Source organism: Dendrobates tinctorius, unplaced genomic scaffold, assembly GCF_039654945.1.
Source record: "Dendrobates tinctorius isolate UK_male_01 unplaced genomic scaffold, ASM3965494v1 ptg000164l, whole genome shotgun sequence".
Taxonomy (NCBI): domain Eukaryota; kingdom Metazoa; phylum Chordata; class Amphibia; order Anura; family Dendrobatidae; genus Dendrobates; species Dendrobates tinctorius.
Genome location: NW_027361831.1, coordinates 11,085,827 through 11,104,474, shown reverse-complemented (window position 1 = coordinate 11,104,474; position 18,648 = coordinate 11,085,827). Strand labels below are relative to the sequence as shown.

Genomic DNA, 18,648 nt, shown 5'->3' with positions numbered 1-18,648 from the left:
TCGCCCAAGAGGACGCATTGGATGGAGTGAGACACAGCACAGATGCTATCGATGTGGGCAGCCGGGGCATCTGCAAGCCTCCTGCCCAGCTGTTCAAATGAGGATTGATCCTGTACCCAATCATATTATTAATTATGTACAGCCAAGTGCCATGGAGGAAGACGTGTCACCACTACGTGAGGACTGGCCTAGTGCCTCACCCACCCATGTTGCACCACTAGGAGTTTATGGTGTGCGACCCGCAGCTATGACGACTTCAGCTCATCGAGGTAAGCACTTGCAGGAGGTCGTGCTGGATGGACAAAGACTTGTTGGATTTTGTGACTCAGGGGCTTTCCTCACGCTGGCTGATCCCCGAGTGGTTCGGCCTGAGGCAATCCATAGAGGAACTGGGATTGTCATTGAACTGGCTGGTGGACAATGGAGGACTATTCCCACAGCCACTGTGGATCTGAACTTTGGTTTTGGGGTCAGGCGATGTTTGGTTGGGGTGATGGGTGGTCTGCCTGCAGCTGTTCTCCTGGGCAATGATGTGGGAAAGCTACGATGCCAATTCGTGGCTGCATGAAGCCACATGTAAGTTACGCCATGCCTGTGTGTACTTAACCAGTGACCTGTAGAGGTCCCTAGTACGTACACAAATTAGGAGGGGAAGGGATTGTCATGATATGTATTTTTCCCCAATACTTTGCAATGTCTTGTGTATACCTGTAACAATATGTTTCCTTTCCCCATTGCCTGTGTCTCTGGGACTATAATGTAATTATGTAAGTAACCTGTCTCCTTTCCACAAGACTTGTGTATCTAGACCATAATTGAATTCAGGCTTGGGTCAACACAGCTAGGGGAATCACCATTGTTCTCCTCAGCAGGGGGAGGACTCACAATACACATCCTTGTAGACACCTCGGAGCCGTGCGATAGACCAAACCATTGACTAGGAGGTGGGAACTTCTACTCCCCTACACTTGGGCTGATCCCAGGAGCCCAAGACAATGGACTTATGTGTGACCCAGCAGATGTGAGTTGGATGCTAAAAGAGAAGGATGAGGCTGTCTGAGGAAGCCTCAGCCTCTGTGTGATCGTGGTGGATTTCTGGGACTCTTAAAGGACTATGGTTTTGTGATCTGGCACAAGGATTGTCGGGAGGTGCCCCCGAATCAGTTTCCTGTGGACTTATTTTGGGACTCTGCAAATTACCTTCGTGTTGTTCCTGTTTTTTGGTCAATAAATCTGTTGGATTATTCCCAGGCCTGTTGTCCCTCCTTGCTCTGGAGAATACTCCCGTCACACACCTCAAAAGGCAAACCAGCCCCTGGCAAGCTGAGGGCGCATTCCACCAGGGCCATGGCAACCTCTTGGGCAGAGAGATCGAAAGTCTCGATCGACCAGATATGGAAGACAGCTACTTGGTCTTCTCCGAGCACCTTCTACAACCATTATAGACTAGACCTGGGTGCTTCCTCAGACCTCTCCTTTGGTGTCAGGGTGCTGCAGGCTGTAGTCCCTCCCTAAAGTAATTATTACTCTCTGCAATTCTCTCAGGTGGTGCTGTCATAGACGACCGAATAAAGTCGTAGTTACTCACCGGTTAACGGTATTTTTCGGAGTCCATGACAGCACCCGTATATTCCCTCCCTTTAGTTTAATTTGGGTGTGCACTTCTTCCTCTTATATGTACACGGGTAATTAATAGTCGTGTAGAGTATTGTATATAAATTATGCTATTAACCATTGTGGTCCTCTTGTGCTCTGTAAACCAACTGATGCGTGGGAGAGGTGCCGCCCTTATGTATCTGTAGGATTTCCTGTTCCTGGAGGGCGGATCCCCTCTCAGGTGGTGCTGTCATGGACTCCGAAAAATACCGTTAACCGGTGAGTAACTACGACTTTCTACCACATATGGGGTACCAGCGTACTCAGGACAAATTGGACAACAACGTTTGGGGTCCAATTTCTCCATAGAGAAGAAAGTGGATAGGCACATTTTGTCCCGTGTAAAAGAATCCTTTATTGTGGCATCAAGTTACCAACAGCAGGCAGATAAAACCATGGAGCAAGTACAGACGACGATCGTTTCGCGCTTACATTGCGCTTCAACAGGTCATATATGAGATATCTCAGATCACATCCTGGTCTTCATATCGCGCGGCCACAGATCCCGCCCTGCAGTCGCTTATGATTTATTCACACTGCGGGGCTGGGAATCTTGGACATGAGAGCCGCAGATAACTACTGCGCATGCCCAAGATTTCCAGCCCCGCAGTGTGAATAAATCATAAGCGACTGCGGGGCGGGATCTCTGGCAGCACAATATGAAGGCCAGGATGTGAGAGCACGGGCACATCGGGCAGCGCTAACCTCGCATGCCCACGAAACTATAGTACAGGGCAGGCGCCAGGATTTCAAAAGAAAACTGAGGAGGCGGCGCCGCCAAATACGAAATGACTGATGAATGCGAGGCGTTTGTCAGAGGGGGAAAGACCTGCCCCCCTGTCAAAATTCAGGTATTTTTGAATAATTTTATAAACGATTATTTCTGTGGTGGAACGGAAGTTAAGTAACAGAGCCACCTTAACAGAATGCAGCATTAGTGCTGTACAAGGTGGCTCTTTAACTTAAAAACGCCTGGGGGCCTCTCAGCTCCAGACCCATAGAGAGACTAATAAAAACTGCAATTGGGAAAAAAATTCAGATCACTTCTTTTCTTAAAACTGTAATAATAAATTGCAAAAAAAACTAATAAAATAGTATAATATATATCACATTAAAAAAATCCTAATGGCAAGACTTTTTGGATCCCCCTCGAACCTCTCTACTTCATGTGGGATCCAGACAAGAATGTCAACCCTTCATGGGCCGAAGCAATGACCCACATAGGCAATGATTGACTGCATAGAAGATCTGTCTTCATAAAATATTCAACTAATATTAAATTAAAATCCATACAGAGAACATATCTACACGGTCAACTCCTTATGTTTCCCATTTTTTTTATCTAGTAATTGTATTATTTTCTTTATAATGTTACATTGACTCATCTTCTTTCCATTCAGGTTCCTTTAAGATCGGATTCTGTTGTTGGAGATCTATATACCAGAATTTTCCTGATTGAAACATCAAGGATGGATAGGGACAGGGACAAAATGGCGGAGAGGATATTACACCTCACTCTAGAGCTCCTCTCCCGGCTTACTGGAGAGGTGAGAGATTCTGATGACGTCACATTACATCATTCTTATCTATGGGAATAACAGATGGACAGAACTGGAGAGGTGAGGACTCTGGGAATGTCTGTAGTGAGATTTATTAATGTGTCTCTCCATAACCAGGATTACACAGTAGTGGAGAAGACCTCTAGTGAGCGCTGTCAGGACCCTGTGTCTGAGGGATGGCGAAGACTTCTAAGCCCAATCATAAGGACTCCTCCTCACCCCCTGATACATGAGGACATCAATGACCAGAAGATCCTAGAACTCACCTACAAGATGATTGAGCTGTTGACTGGAGAGGTGACACTGCTGGGAATTCTGGGACATTATACAGTAACGCTATGAAGGGATCAGGGGATGACGGTCTCATTGTATGTATCAGGTTCCTATAAGATGTCAGGACGTCGCTGTCTATTTCTCCATGGAGGAGTGGCAGTATTTAGAAGGATACAAAGATCTGTACAAGGACGTCATGATGGAGGTTCCCCAGCCCCTCACATCACCAGGTAATAGACAGAACTAATAGAGAGAATTATAGGTTCCCCCCTGCCTAAAATCCAGGATCTTTATGATAAGAGTATACGATCCCACGCATTGAAAATTTCATCCGATCCCTCTCACCCGGGACACTCCTCATTCCAACTACTCCCTTCAGGACGTCGCTTCAGAGTCCCCAAATGCAGCACCAACCGCCATATGAACAGCTTCTATCCACTCTCTGTTCAACAATTAAATCGTCATGTGTAGACTATATACTGTATCTGTCTTGTTAGATGTTACTTGTTGTATCTGTTGTTATATATTATGTTGCCTCTTTGCCACAAAGAATTCCTTGTATATATGTAATATGTACTTGGCGATAATAAATTTGATTGATTGATTGATTGATAGAACTAAATACACACGGCTTATAATTATCGGTATGTAAAGAATGAATTCAATCCCTGTATGTGTTTCCTCCAGATCTATCCAGTAAGAGGACAACACCAGAGAGATGTCCCCGTCCTCTTCTTCAACAGGGCTGTAAACAAAAAGATCCCAATGTTCCTCAGGATCATCAGGTAGGTGGAGAGAAGGTGTCATGAGATCTCCCCTATGATGTGTAGACGGCTGTGAAGGTCTTGTGCTCAGTCTTGTTTTATCCACCAGTATTATATGTTTTATACTTGTGTAATGAGAACAGTGGAGATGGCAGGATTAGAGCTGATCATAGATGTGACTTCTCCATCTGTGTATGACTTTTACAATATTTTTTTCAGAATAAAGATCTGACCCATGCTAATACTACAGAGACGTATGTGAGGGGTGATGAGCGGTGTAACAAGGCGATTCCAACAGATAACCACCCAGGTGAGTAGTAATCACTAAATGCAATAATGGCTACTGTAATTTTACTTTTAATATTTTTTTTTTGTATAATTTTTCACACCATTTATTACATGGAATTTGCTGACAGATTTGACATGTAATGCAACGATTGCACATGTTGAGATGTCTTACTGCCTCTCTAGTGACACCAGTGACACAGGTTCCTCAGTGTGTGTGTGTGTGTGTGTGGACGTTAACTTCTGCAGATATTTTCCTCCTAAGCAGCCCTATTAGATAGAAGAGAAGTTCTAGCCATAATAGACAGAAATGGATTCAGTCCATGTTATGAAAATAAATTACCATATTTTTCGGACTATACGACACACTTTTTTCCTCCAAAAATGTGGAGCAAAATGGCGCTGAGTCTTATAGTCCAGATCTACCTCTCTGACTGAGGTGGGGAAGTGGCAGCCATAGAGCAGCGGGTCACAGGATCCGGCGGCTGCTTCTTACTCCTGTGCCCGCTGTTAAAAAGAAATGAATATTCACTGCGTTCCACGAATATGGGCGTGGAATGCAGTGAGTATTCATGTCTCTTTAATCGCGGACACCTTGTTAGCCGCAGCCGCTGGCTTCCTGCACCTGCTGGTCGTTCACTTGTGCCTGCTACTTAAGGCAATGAGTATTCACTGCTCTCCACTCCCATAGGCGTGGAATGCAGTGAATATTCATACCCTTTAGTAGTGACACAGGTGAAAGCCCGGCGGCTGCGGCTAACACTGTGCCCACTATTAAAGAGTAATGAACACTCACTTTCCCTCCACACCCATAGTCCCGGCGTGGAGAGCATTGAGTATTTCGGCAGCTTTCCTCGGCTTGTAAGCATCGCATGAGGTCCCTGCCATGCACTGCTTACAAGCATAAATCAACTGCTGGCATCGGAACAAGACGCTGCGAGGGAGCACCTTGAAGGTAAGTGTAATGGTTTATGGATTTTTTTATGTATTTCTGCTGGGGGCCATGCATAGCAGGATGGGGATGGAGTCCCTACATACCAAGATAGGGATGAGGGGACCATATATACTAGGGTAGGTGATATTAAATACAGAATTGACCACATTTTTGCTTCAATTTCTTTTTTTCTTATTTCCTCCTCTAAAACCTAAGTGCATCTTATGGTCTGGTGCACATTATAGTCCGAAAAATCCAGTAAATTTTATTATGAATTCTGAAGGAACATTATATAAAATCAGTGTCAGGTATATAACTTGTCCGTTCCACTTTCTGTTTACAACAGAGGCAGATATATATTGGTTACATCTGGCTGGACATGTCTCATAAGAAATGTTTCAGTTTTTCAGCATAATTGACTTGGCACCTTCATTCTAGCTAGCTGCCAATGAGCATAACTTTGGAGTGACGCTTTGTCAGACAGCAGAGCAGAAGAGCAGGGACTGCTCTGTCGATATCGTGTCACAGGAAGTAGGCGAATTGCCTCCTGGGTCCTGTGAGAGCTCTGAGCCTAGAGATTGTTGCAGTGCAGCTTAGCCTCATAGGGAATACAACAGTACCTGATAACCCCTTAAGTCAGGTCATATGATTATACAGAAATATATATGTTTATAAATCTATAGAAATATGTACACAGCAATGTGTTAAAATATGTAATAGTATTAAGTATAATACATTATTTATATTATCAATTCAAGGCACTGCTATTGCAAAATGATGAAATCATTTTTATTCCTGGCAGATGACTGTACCAGAAGCTCAGAAGTACACCTGAGGACTTCACATTTGAAAGCAGATGATTGTAATATTACACCAGATACTACCTATAAAGAGCGCGCCATTATCCCAGATGTAATTTCAGCAATTCGCAGCAAAGATCTATTACCTGATCCTTTTCAACAGCTCCTATCCCGTGATTCACCACAGACTGATAAGCAAAAGAAAACTAACAGAAGGGATGCTAAACATCAAAAAGCTCATGCAGGGAAGAAAGCATTTTCATGTTCAGAATGTGGTAAAACATTCAAATATAAATCAATTTTAGCTATACATCAGAGAACTCACACAGGGGAGAAGCCATTTTCATGTTCTGAATGTGGGAAATGTTTTAGCATTAAATCAGATCTTGTTAGACATCAGAAAACTCACACAGGGGAGAAGCCTTTTTCATGTTCCGATTGTGGAAAATATTTTACATACAAATCACATCTTCTTCAGCATCAAAGAATTCATATGGAAGTGAGGCCATTTTTATGTCCAGAATGTGGGCAAGGTTTTATGTGGAAAGCAGAATTACTTAAACATGTGAGAATTCATACTGGGGAGAAGCCATATTCTTGTTTAGAATGTGGAAAATGTTTTAACCATAAATCATATCTTCTTACACATCAAATGATTCACACAGGAGAGAAGCCATATGCATGTTCAGAATGTGGGAAATGTTTTAACCATAAATCATATTTTCTGACACATCAAATGATTCACACAGGGGAGAAGCCATTTATGTGTGTTGAATGTGGGAAATGTTTTAATCGTAAATGGTATCTTCTTACACATCAAAGAATTCACACAGGAGAAAAACCATTTTCATGTTCAGAATGCGAAAAACAATTTACAGTGAAATGCCATCTTGTTAGACACCAAAGAATTCACACAGGGGAGAAGCCATTTTCATGTTCAGAATGTGGGAAATGTTTTAACCGTAAATCATATTTTCTTACACATCAAATGATTCACACAGGGGAGAAACCATTTTCTTGTGTAGAATGTGGGAAATGTTTTAATCGTAAATCAAGTCTTCTTACACATCAAAGAATTCACACTGGAGAGAAACCATTTTCATGTTCAGAATGCGGAAAACATTTTACAGAGAAATGTCATCTTGTTAGACACCTAAGAATTCACACTGGGGAGAAGCCATTTTCTTGTTCATAATGTGGCGAATGTCTGCTTACACATCAAAGAACTCACACAGGAGAGAAATCATTCAAATGCTCAGAATGTGGGAAATGCTTTACAGCTAAATCAAGTCTTTTTACTCAGCAGAAAAGTCATTCAGGGGTGAGTCCGTATTCATGTTCACATCATCTTCAACGTAAAAAAATTCACACAAGAAAGTAGAAATTTTATTTTTTTTAAACTAATAATTGGCAAATTATGCAAGAAAAAATGCAAACTCAAGAATCTACAAAATAAATATTTTCTGCACTAAATGATAATATCGAAATAGAGATGAGTGAGTTTCCTAAAATTCAATATGGGTTCGATTGAATGAAGGACATGTATAGGTAAAATCATAATTCATGAACCAATTTGCCATAAAACAGCAAATTTTCCCTCTGAAACTTGAGTCATTTTAGAATTTTATACATTTACAGTGCTTTAAAAAAATATTCATACCTTGTGAACTGTTTCACATTTTGTCACGTCCAGATGGGGGTAAAAACGGCGATGATGTTGGGTACTTCCTCAGAGATAATAGGCAAGGTGGTGTCCGTGTGTTCTCATCTTAGTTGTCTGCCGCCAAATTGTATATTGGAGGTTTACGGCCAGAAAAGTCACAAGACAAAGACAATGAGCCGTGTCTGTTACGTGCTACAGAACCACTCAGCACCCAGAATATGTTGTGCAGTTATATGTATGTATAATAGGTTCTATGTGAGATGCATGTCCTTAATGCATTAGCCCACAGGCTGCGCCCCTGGGCAGAGGAGACACGATATTCTCCTTTTGTCCTCCCTCCCCCCACCTTTGTAATTCCCACAGTAAACATACGCAGGCTCCGGCCACCTGCGGCTTTTGTAATGCATATCTGGCCTGCCGCTTTTCTATTGGCCTGCCCTCTGTATCTGTGTGATATATTCTGTGTCCTGTGAGTAAAGTGTTGTCAGACTGGAAATACGTGGAGAAGCAGTGATCTTTTATATGCGCCCATGTAACCAAGGAATTCCAGCCAGCGTCATTCATTCAGACTCCAGCCAACGCAGAGCGGACCTCCGAAAACACGAGTTGGTACTGAAAGAGGTACCCCAGCCTGGGTAGACCCCGTTACAGTGTCTCAAATGAATTCTGGCTTATTGGTTGAAATGTACAATAATTTATAGGAAAAATAAAAGGCTTTACCACACATTAACTCACTGCCTTACCTCATAATTATTGCTAGTCATTGCTAATGTCTGTCGCCCACATGTCATTGTCTAAGTTACTCTAATGGTTAATCAATTGTCAAGCTGACATCTTGTGTTGCACGTAGCATGTCGATCTTTGATCAACCTGAGGGGAGTGGCGACTGGTACATCGTGGTATGGGCATATTCAGTATTATTCATTCTTGATTAGCTCAGTGGATCACACCATCATATCAGACTCCACTTGAGTGTTGTATGACTTAGAGCACATACACACTTTAATTAATACCTGTGATTCTTATACATATTCAGCAAAGCGTCTATTTTGTCTGCAAGCGTTTTTTTTGTATATCTTCACAATCAAACACGTATCCTTAACAGTCCCCCTTTGGAGATATGCAAAATCAAAACCCTAATCTCTTCAAGCCTATTGATCAGGACCCCCTCTTAACGGACTTGTGCAGAAGGAAGTCAGATTCTACGCTCTCCCTATTTGGTGTGTGTCACGCAGATATATTCTGGGGAAGGTGGATATGGCATTCCTATCATGGTTTCACGGCAGAAACTTTCATGGCAACAACAGTTCCTATCAGGCTCCTAGAGGCAGGGCTCAAGTCATGTAAATCTAGAAAAAAAGCCTTTCATCAATGAAAAGCAAAGGAGAGCCAGGCTGAAGTTTGCCAAAGACCATAAGGATTGGACCATAGAGGAGTGGAGTAAGGTAATCTTCTCTTGAGTCTAATTTTCAGCTTTGCCCAATACCTGGTCATCTAATGGTTAGACGGAGACATGGAGAGGCGTACAAGCCACAGTGTCTTGCACCTACTGTGACATTTGGTGGAGGATTGGTGATGATCTGGGGATGTTTCAGCAAGGCTGGAATTGGGCAGGTTAAGCTTTGCAAAGGATGTATGAAGCAAGCCGCATACAAGGTTATCCTGGAAAAACAGTTGCTTCCTTTTGCTCAGGCAATGTTCCCCAACTCTGAGGACTGATTCGTCCAGCAGGACAATGTGCCATGCCACACAGCTAGGTCAATTAATTGTGCTACAACGCAAGATGCATAATAAATATTAATAATGCCCAACATTGCTAGAATTTTTGTTCCTGATCTTCTCTATAGAGATGTAATGATCTCTTAGATGAAAAGGTCAGGTGAATAATACACAGAGAGGGTCAGGAACAAATAGTGCACATCATAATTCAAGGTAAGTATAAGGCATGTAAATTAGAAACATACAAATACCTAAAGTTAGGAGCCATCCAGTGTACCCCTTGACGTGTGTTTCCATTTTGATCGTCCTCAGAAGGGGTGCATAACCTCCCAATTAGAAAGACCACCTATTTATTCCCAAATGCAGGAGTTGTCATACTTGCCTAATCGAGCAATGATTCTAGCAGTGTTGGGCATTATTAATTAATATTTATTATGCATCCTGAGTTGTAGCACAATTATATTTTTTGCACTATGCACTTTAAACCTGAGAGTAGCGCTAATCTAATATATAATTTCATAAATATATACGTAGTGTTTGATACGTTTTTGCTTTGAATTTTTTTAGGACATCAGTATTTTATCCAGCCAGTGTTTTCTTTTCCAGTTTATGTATGGTTTGCCATCATCTCCGACATATTTTAAGAATTAATTTTAACCTAATAAAGATTATATTATGCTGTATTATGCCAGTTCATTTTCCCACGCTCCAGAGTTCAGCGAAGGTCAGGCTGTGATGGAGCACAGACTCAGTGACATCACCGCTAATCCCAGCATCTCATTCACCATTGTGGTTTTTCAGCCAGCATGATCGCATCGTAGCACCGTCCAGGTTGAAAAATGTATATCCCCCAGATTATGGCGTTGGACACAACGACAGACAGGTATGGTATATTGTTGCTTTTTTATTTTATTTCTATTACAGGAGAACGAGGGCTTTGCATGGATTTTGTTTGTTTTGTAAGTATGGTTTAATTAAGAATAATAAAGGAGTCTGTCTTTATTTCAATCAAAGTATTTTTTACTGGGTGTCTGTGTTTTCTTTACAATTTGACTATGGGGTTAGTAATAGGGGTGGCTTTTTGACGTCTCTCCATTACTAACCTCGGGGCTTGATGTCACCTAAAAGGTGACATCAACCCCCCAACTTTTACCCCATATGCCACCGCTACAGGGCAGTGAGAATAGCAAGGCTATGTGCCAGAATTGGAACATCTTAGAGATGTGCCTTTTTGGGGTGGCTGAGAGCTGATGTTTTTAGCCAGGGGGGTGCCAGTATCCATGGCCCCTTTCTAGGCTAATAATATCAGCCCTCAGCTGTCTACCTAGTCATTGCTGGCTGTTAATAGGTGGACCCCACGCCATTTTTTTTCAGTAAAATAATCTTTTATTCATTAAATATATGTCCAGTATTTTACACACACACTATACTACTTGTATTTGTCACTGAAATCTATATATCTACCTATTCTATATGGATTTACTGTATGTAATCCATCTCTCCTATTCTGCCGGCTCCTGCAGTGATTTTACAGAAGCCGGCAAATGAATTACCAGCTATTCTTCTATCTAGCTCTCTATGAAATATAAAGATATATACACTGCTCAAAAAAGTAAAGGGAACACTAGACACTCTTACTGAGCAGACACATGGATGTTAGTGACCTTCCTATCATTTCTACCTGTTGTTTATTCCATTGGCACAACAGCAGGATAAATTGAATCACAATCAGTGTTGATTTCACAGAAGTGTGACTGACTTGGAGTTACATTTTGTGTTTAAGAGTTCCTTTTATTTTTTTGAGCAGTGTGTGTGTGTGTGTATATATATATATATATATATTTATGCACTGAAGATGGCACATTCCCAGAGTTTTTCCAGTAATAAGATGGTCCACCACCACATTATGGGTGTCAGGTTCGAGCATTCCTACAAGGAATCTGACCCCCTTAGACTAGCATTTCTTCTGTAGTGTTGCTATCAGTGTGTCAAGAGTGGGAGAAGTGGGTTGCATTGACAATCCAACACAATGGGCAGCACTTTGAACACATTTTATAAGTGGCCATAAACTTGTAAGTAACTCATGAAAGAATAAGGTTATGTTAAAACCAAGCACACCATTGTTTTTCTTGTGAAATTCTCAATAGGTTTGATGTGTCACATGACCCTCTTCCCATTGAAAAAAATAAAGGTGGATCCAAAATGCCCGACTTCAAAATGACCGTCATGGTCACCACCCATCTTGAAAAGTTCCTCCCCTCCCATATACTAATGTGTGTGTGTGTGTATATATATATATATATATATATATATATATATATATATATACTGTATATAAACTGTATATACACTGCTCAAAACAATAAAGGGAACTATTAAACTGCAGAATATAACTCCAAGTAAATCAAACTTCTGTGAAATCAAACTGTCCACTTAGGAAGCAACACTGACAATCAATTTCACATGCTGTTGTGCAAATGGAATAGACAACAGATGGAAATTATTGGCAATTATCAAGGCACCCTCAATAAAGGAGTGGTTCTGCAAGTGGGGAACATCGGACACGATCTCCAGGCAGCGGGTCGTCAAGCTCCAAACTACAGTCGTCAGGCTCCAGGCATCGGGCCTAGGAAGGAACTCAAGCAGGATGGTGCACACCACTGGGTTGGACCAGGGCTGGACAGAGTTAGTGCCGCATAGCAGGCTGAGCACAGCATAGTAGATGCTCAGCAAAAACACCGGACTCCATCTTGAAAAGACAAAGTCAGTCACTGGGTACATGGTTCCAGACACAGAGGGACTTCAGGAACATAACATAGAGAACACAGTTCAGACAGGGTCAGGCACAGGAACGGATACAGGATCAAGGGTTCAGTCCTGAGAATGCAGCCTTCAGGAAGGCAGGAAACAAAACACAACAGAAATGGGCCTGGATATGCAGCCTCCAGGAAAGACAGGTCTGGGTACTCAGTCCCCAGAGCAGGCGCAAAAACAACACGAACAGAAAAGGATCTGGGTACTCAGCCCCCAGAGCAGGCATAAAAATAGGAATCAGCTTTCCTAGAACTGAACGCAGGCAGAACAGGAGCTGAACACCAAACACACATGGCAATACTCAGAAACTTCATGCAAAGCTCTGGCCACGCCCAACAGGAAAGAGTAATTGTATATAGGAGCTGCCCCTCAGCAATAGGCTGGGGAAAGCAACTCAGGTGCACACACTAACCCTAATAAAAGCAGGGAAGGTGTGGCCGCATGCACGCTAAGCACAAACAAACCATTACAGCACAGGAACTGAGGCTTAGGGCACCTGGCAGCGGCTGCAGGCCTGGACACGTGGAAAGTCATGCACCAGCTGCAGAGGACCTTGCAACCCATGGATAGCTTCCTCAGCGCCAGCCAGGGACCGCACATGCGAATGGTCATGCAGCGGAGCACAGACATCACAACACATGTACAGCTACGTAGCGGAGCAGGGAACTGAGCAGCATCCATACAGATAACAGACAACAGTATCCCTGCTGGTTAGGGGGAGAGGAGTAAAGGGTTAAAGCAGAGACATGCAGATTAACGCCAGAAAAACAAGGTACAAACCCACTGGCGCTACACACAGGCTGATAGCCTCCATGCCATACCGCACTGATGCAGTAATTGATGCAAAAGGAGCCCCGACCAAGTATTGAGTGCATTTATTGAGCATACATTTCAGTAGGCCAACATTTTGGATGTTAAAATAATTTTTTAAGCTGGTGTTATAAAGTATTCTAATTTACTGAGATAATGACTTCTAGGTTTTCATTGGCTGTAAGCCATAATCATCAACATTAACAGAAATAAAGACTTGAAATAGATCCCTCTGTTTGTAATGACTCTATATAATATATGAGTTTCACTTTTTGTATTAACTGAAATACTGAAATGTATTAACTTTTTGATGATATTCTAATTTTTGAGTAAAATGTAAATTGTTCTTTTATTCTATAAACTACTGACAACATGTCTTCGAATTTCCAAGCACTAAATTTTGTATTTATTTTCAGATAATTAGAAATGGTCGAATAAGAGGACGGTCATCCGAGTCAGTGGAGAGTCGTTTTCGCCCTCTGCCGGTCTGTAGCTTCGTTGTCCCCAATGTCTGCTACTTGACCTTGTTGTAATGGACTGCAGTCTTAGAAATTTTAAGGATGGAGGAAACATGACGCTCACTGTATCCCTCTGCTAGTAAAGCCAGAATTGAGCCCTTCTTTTCCTCACTCAAGACTTTTTTTGGGATATTACTAGCACTTGTTTTGCCATCCAGCTTGTCCTATTGTAAGAGGATTGTGAACACCACAGCAGGTTTTTTATACTTTTCTTCATTAAATAAGATTTGGTTCAGGTGATCATCACCTAATCAGAAGCACATTACGTAAAATGAGGTGTCCTATGGTTGGAATTCAACTGACACTGGAATGGAATGGCTGTCAGACATGGAGAGAGGCTGATTTTTTTTAAAACTGTGCAGTGGTCTCTTAATTTTTGCCAGAGCTTTATATATATTTTATATATATACACACTCCGATATGGACACTACCAGCTATGCAATAGCAAAAGGAACCTCTACTAGCTGTCACCACCAGTCGTTGAAACAGGCCAATTGGACACCTGTTACAGGTAGCGTATGACTTCAGGGGTGCGGTTTACAGAGCTATTACATTTAATATATTTAATATAGAAAGGTAGGCAGTTTGTATAAAAAATATAAAAAGATGGTACAAAATAGGAACAAAACAATATGGTATACACAATTACATAGAATAAAAAGGAATAACGAAAAGAAATGACTAAACCTGATGTTGTAGAAATGGCTCTTATCTTCTTGGAGTGAAGCACTCCGATTGGGAAAATAGAACACTGGCACAGCAATCGAATAACTTCCAGAATGAACAAAGACAGAGATCCAAACTTTCATTTTTATTAGCTCAATTCTACTCCCACATATCTCACCTTAATTAGCTCATGTTGGGGCTGATTGTGGGATATGCTAGGTCTTTCAGAATTTTATGAGGTCCCCAACTTACAGTATATTTTCTCCCCTGGAGGTCCCAGTTGGTAGATATTGTTGTCATGTTTCTTATTGTGATTTTATCTTTACATACAGATGAAATATGACCTTTATTGTATCATCCATTAGACTGATATTAGAATGGCGTTATGGCCGTAACCTTGGCTGCGATGACAAAAGTATACCTTCGATAAATATCAGATCCATGCAAACCATGATATTCATATCTGAACACTGAAGACAGTGCGTCTAACTGCAATTGTTCTAACTGCAATAGTTACCTCGGAAGGTATTAGATTATCCATTTCTCTGCCTCTTGAACATACGGATCTCAAACCCTGTGTCTTTTTCCCAGAGCATTTCTCTGTTGTAATTACTTGGTCACTGCATGGGGTCCCTACTTCAACGGAGGTTGAAGTGTTAGTTTATCTCTACTTTCCCTGCTATAATTATTTTCTCAGTTTCTCTAAGTATAATTAGTTTCTCTTAGCCAGAATTATTCCCATATGTTTGATATGAGGGTGATATGTCCCCTTTATGGACAGGTCTTATGGATTTTAATTTTTCTCTACTAGAAACAACCTAAGTTAGAAACAAGTCTGGGAGCAGAAAGTGATTAGCTCGGTTCCAGCTGTTGGGTGTAACCTCCTGAGGAGGAGCCTACTTTTTTTTGCCTAGTGTCAGCCTCCTAATGGCAGCAGCATACATCCATGGTTTCCTGTGTCCGCCAATGAAATGATAGAGCAAAATCACGCCTGCACAGAAGAAACAAGAAGCCAATGCTCATAGTAGGGTGGAAAAGTAATGGGGAATATTGCAATCGCAGGGCGCAGGTGCGGGTCAACCTCTAGATGTCACATGGCTTTGTGACACTGATGAGAGGTGACAGGTACACAAATGAAGACCGGAGGCAGAGTTTTTCTCCAGGCTCCCCAAAGCCTGGAAGAATGAATTAACATAAATGATTAAAATATTATTTCTGAAGAACAAGACTGCAGATATGAGTCATACAGGTATGCCCATCAGAGGGCATTGGTCTCGGACATCCTGTATCATATGGATCTTCATGCTATTCATCTTTACACCATTCAGCTATGTGTATAATGCTTACACCAATATCTCACTCCTGATGGACCTCCAAAAGAGGGGAAACGCGTCAAGTATTTGAGTGTTCAATGTCATGCAGTAATGGAATGTCTATTATGACTGTTTGATTATCTTTAACCTTTGGTTATATTGAGCATATGCTGCCACGGAATGTTTTACTGTGATCCATTTAAAAACTTTTGATTATATTGAGCACATAAGTGTATAGCTGTTAGGGCAACCACTGCTATAGATAAGGAACTGCCCCATTAGTATAATCACTTTTTGTGACTATATATGATCACTATATCTTTTAGAAGTTTACAAAAGCACTCATTTTAATGTTAGAGATTGGTTATAACACTACATAATTTCTATTATACAGCTATTGTTATTAAGCACCTCTTTATCTTATCCCCTTAAACCAGGACAGATGGCTTCCACCCCCAGCTAGAGGGTTACAAGGGACAGCTGTTGAGGAGTGGGGGCACCATTTCTCACTGTATCTAGGGTGTCAACCCCCACTGTCAAGCAGTTCTGAGATTTAAAAGGAGAGCTACAATTAGTTTTCATATAATGCATCTTTGATATTTTCAAGTAACATTATTATACTCCAACACCCAAATATTCCTATTGAGTGATGTATCTTATTTATTTTTCTTCTTTCTCCCCTGCCCCAAAAACAGAGCCAAAAGGGCTAGCAGGGTGAGCCGTTAACGAGCAGGTGCACTATTGCATAGGATCTACGGTGCCAACCTCCGCAGTTAGGTAGGGGTCAGTTTCGGTATAGTACAGTGATAGGCACCTCCCTTGTAATTCTGATTATCTATATGGTGGTAATTTTTTGTGTCACTATATCAGTAATTTTTTAATTACAAATTATTAAAAGTTATATTTTAATATATTTTCAAATAAGCTTACTCTACAGTGATTTAATTAATTCAGTAAACTTCCACAATTAATTTTTCTGTGAGACACTATTTAAAGTATTCTAGAACCTGTATGCCCATATTAATAGGTTAGGTACGTCCGAGAGGGTGAAAAATTTCCTTTAACCCCTTTCCGACATTGGGCTTAATAGTACGCCGAAGTCGTGCTCCGGTGCTGAGCTCGCACCTTTCAGGGCACATGACAGCTGATCTGTACACCTGACATGTGCCTGCCATCGCAATCCACTCACGGCAGTTAACCTGTTTAATGCTGCTGTCAATCTCTGACAGCAGCATTTAACTCGCGCTTCCGGAAAGCGCGCTGGAAATCCTGCCCATCGATGAGCCCGTCACGTGATCGTGGGTCACCGATGGGTTGGCATGACAACCAAAGGTCTCCAGCAGACCTATATCGTTGTCATGGCCAGATTGCTATGATTGCCGCTCGGTGGTCGGCGCTCATAGCAAGTGAGCATTTCTGCTACATACAGTTGATCTGATCATCGACTGTATGTAGCAGAGCCATTCAGACAACTGCAGCTTCTAGTCTCCCTTGAAGACTATTGAAGCATGCAAAAAGTAAAAAAAGTTTTTAAAAATATTTTTTTAAAAAACAAAAAATTTAAAAGGTCAAATCACCCCATTTCAAAATAAAACAATAAAATAATTAAACATTAACGTATTTGGTATCGCCGAGTTAAGAAGCACCCGATCTATCAATATAGAAAATATAGTTAAGAATCAACCCGATCGTTAAAAGGCGTAAAGAGAGAAAAAGTCAAAACACCATAATTGCGGTTTTTTGTTCGCCGCAACATTACAATAAAATGCAATAACGGATGATCAAAAGATCGTATCTGCATCAAAATGGTATTATTAAAAACGTCAGCTCAGCGAACAAAAAATAAGCCCTCAATCGACCCGAGATCACAAATAAAGGAAACGCTACGGGTATCGGAAAATGTCATAATTTAAAAAAAAAAATTTAGCAAATTTTGGAATTTATTTTCACCACTTAAATAAAAAATAACCTATACATGTAAGGTGTCTAGGAACTCCTAATGACCTGGTGAATTATAATGGTATGTCAGTTTTAGCATTTAGTGAACATGGTAAAAAAAAAAAACAACTGTTGGCTTGTACATTTTTTTACTTTTTTTGCAATTTCACCACACTTGGAATTTTTTTTCCCCATTTTCTTGTACATGATATGTTAAAACCAATGGTGTCGTTCAAAAGTACAACTCACAAAAAACAAGCCCTCAGAAGGCCATTTTGACCAAAAAATAAAAAAGTTATGTCTCTGGAAAGAAGCAAAAAATGAAAATGCAAAAATAAAAATACCTCTGGTCATTAAGGGTTTACTTCATCCCGTACAGACCAGTCTCCAATCTCCCCTTCATCTCAAAAGTCTTGGAGTGCCTAGTCTACTTACCGCCTTACCTGTTACCTCTTCACTCACTCCCTCCAAGACCCTTCACAGTCCGGCTTCTGCCCCCTACATTCGACTGAAACTGCACTCATCAAAGTTACCAATGACCTTCTGACAGCAAAATGTAACGGTGACCACTCTCTGCTCATTCTTCTCGACCTTTCTGCAGCTTTCGACACTGTTGACCACCGCCTCCTTCTCTCTAGTCTCCAGTCACTAAGCATTAAGGACACTGCTCTCTCCTGGTTCTCTTCCTATCTCTCTGACAGCTCCTTCAGTGTTTTGTTCGCTGGCTCCACTTCATCTCCTCTTCCTCTCACTGTCGGGGTGCCTCAGTTCTTGGCCCCCTTCTCTTCTCTCTCTACACAGCCCCAATTGGACAGACCATCAGCAGATTGACTTTCATCTATCATCTTTATGCTGATGACACACAACTATACACGTCGTCCCCTGACCTTACCCCTGCTGTACTACAGAACGCCAGTGACTGTCTGCCCGCAGTCT

General features: G+C 41.5%; 1 protein-coding gene across 1 annotated transcript in view; it reads left to right on the top strand.

Annotated features, from left to right (window-relative positions):
• Window positions 1-8,664, top strand: part of LOC141053021 (uncharacterized) — a 34,412-nt gene extending 25,748 nt beyond the window's left edge. Inside the window, exons 7-12 of the mRNA XM_073550351.1 lie at window positions 3,057-3,203; window positions 3,333-3,512; window positions 3,595-3,718; window positions 4,176-4,273; window positions 4,472-4,562; window positions 6,274-8,664. Coding sequence (XP_073406452.1) covers window positions 3,057-3,203; window positions 3,333-3,512; window positions 3,595-3,718; window positions 4,176-4,273; window positions 4,472-4,562; window positions 6,274-7,466 — 1,833 coding nt within the window. The 3' untranslated portion in view covers window positions 7,467-8,664. The remainder of the gene's footprint in view (window positions 1-3,056; window positions 3,204-3,332; window positions 3,513-3,594; window positions 3,719-4,175; window positions 4,274-4,471; window positions 4,563-6,273) is intronic.
• Window positions 8,665-18,648: the final 9,984 nt, after the last annotated feature.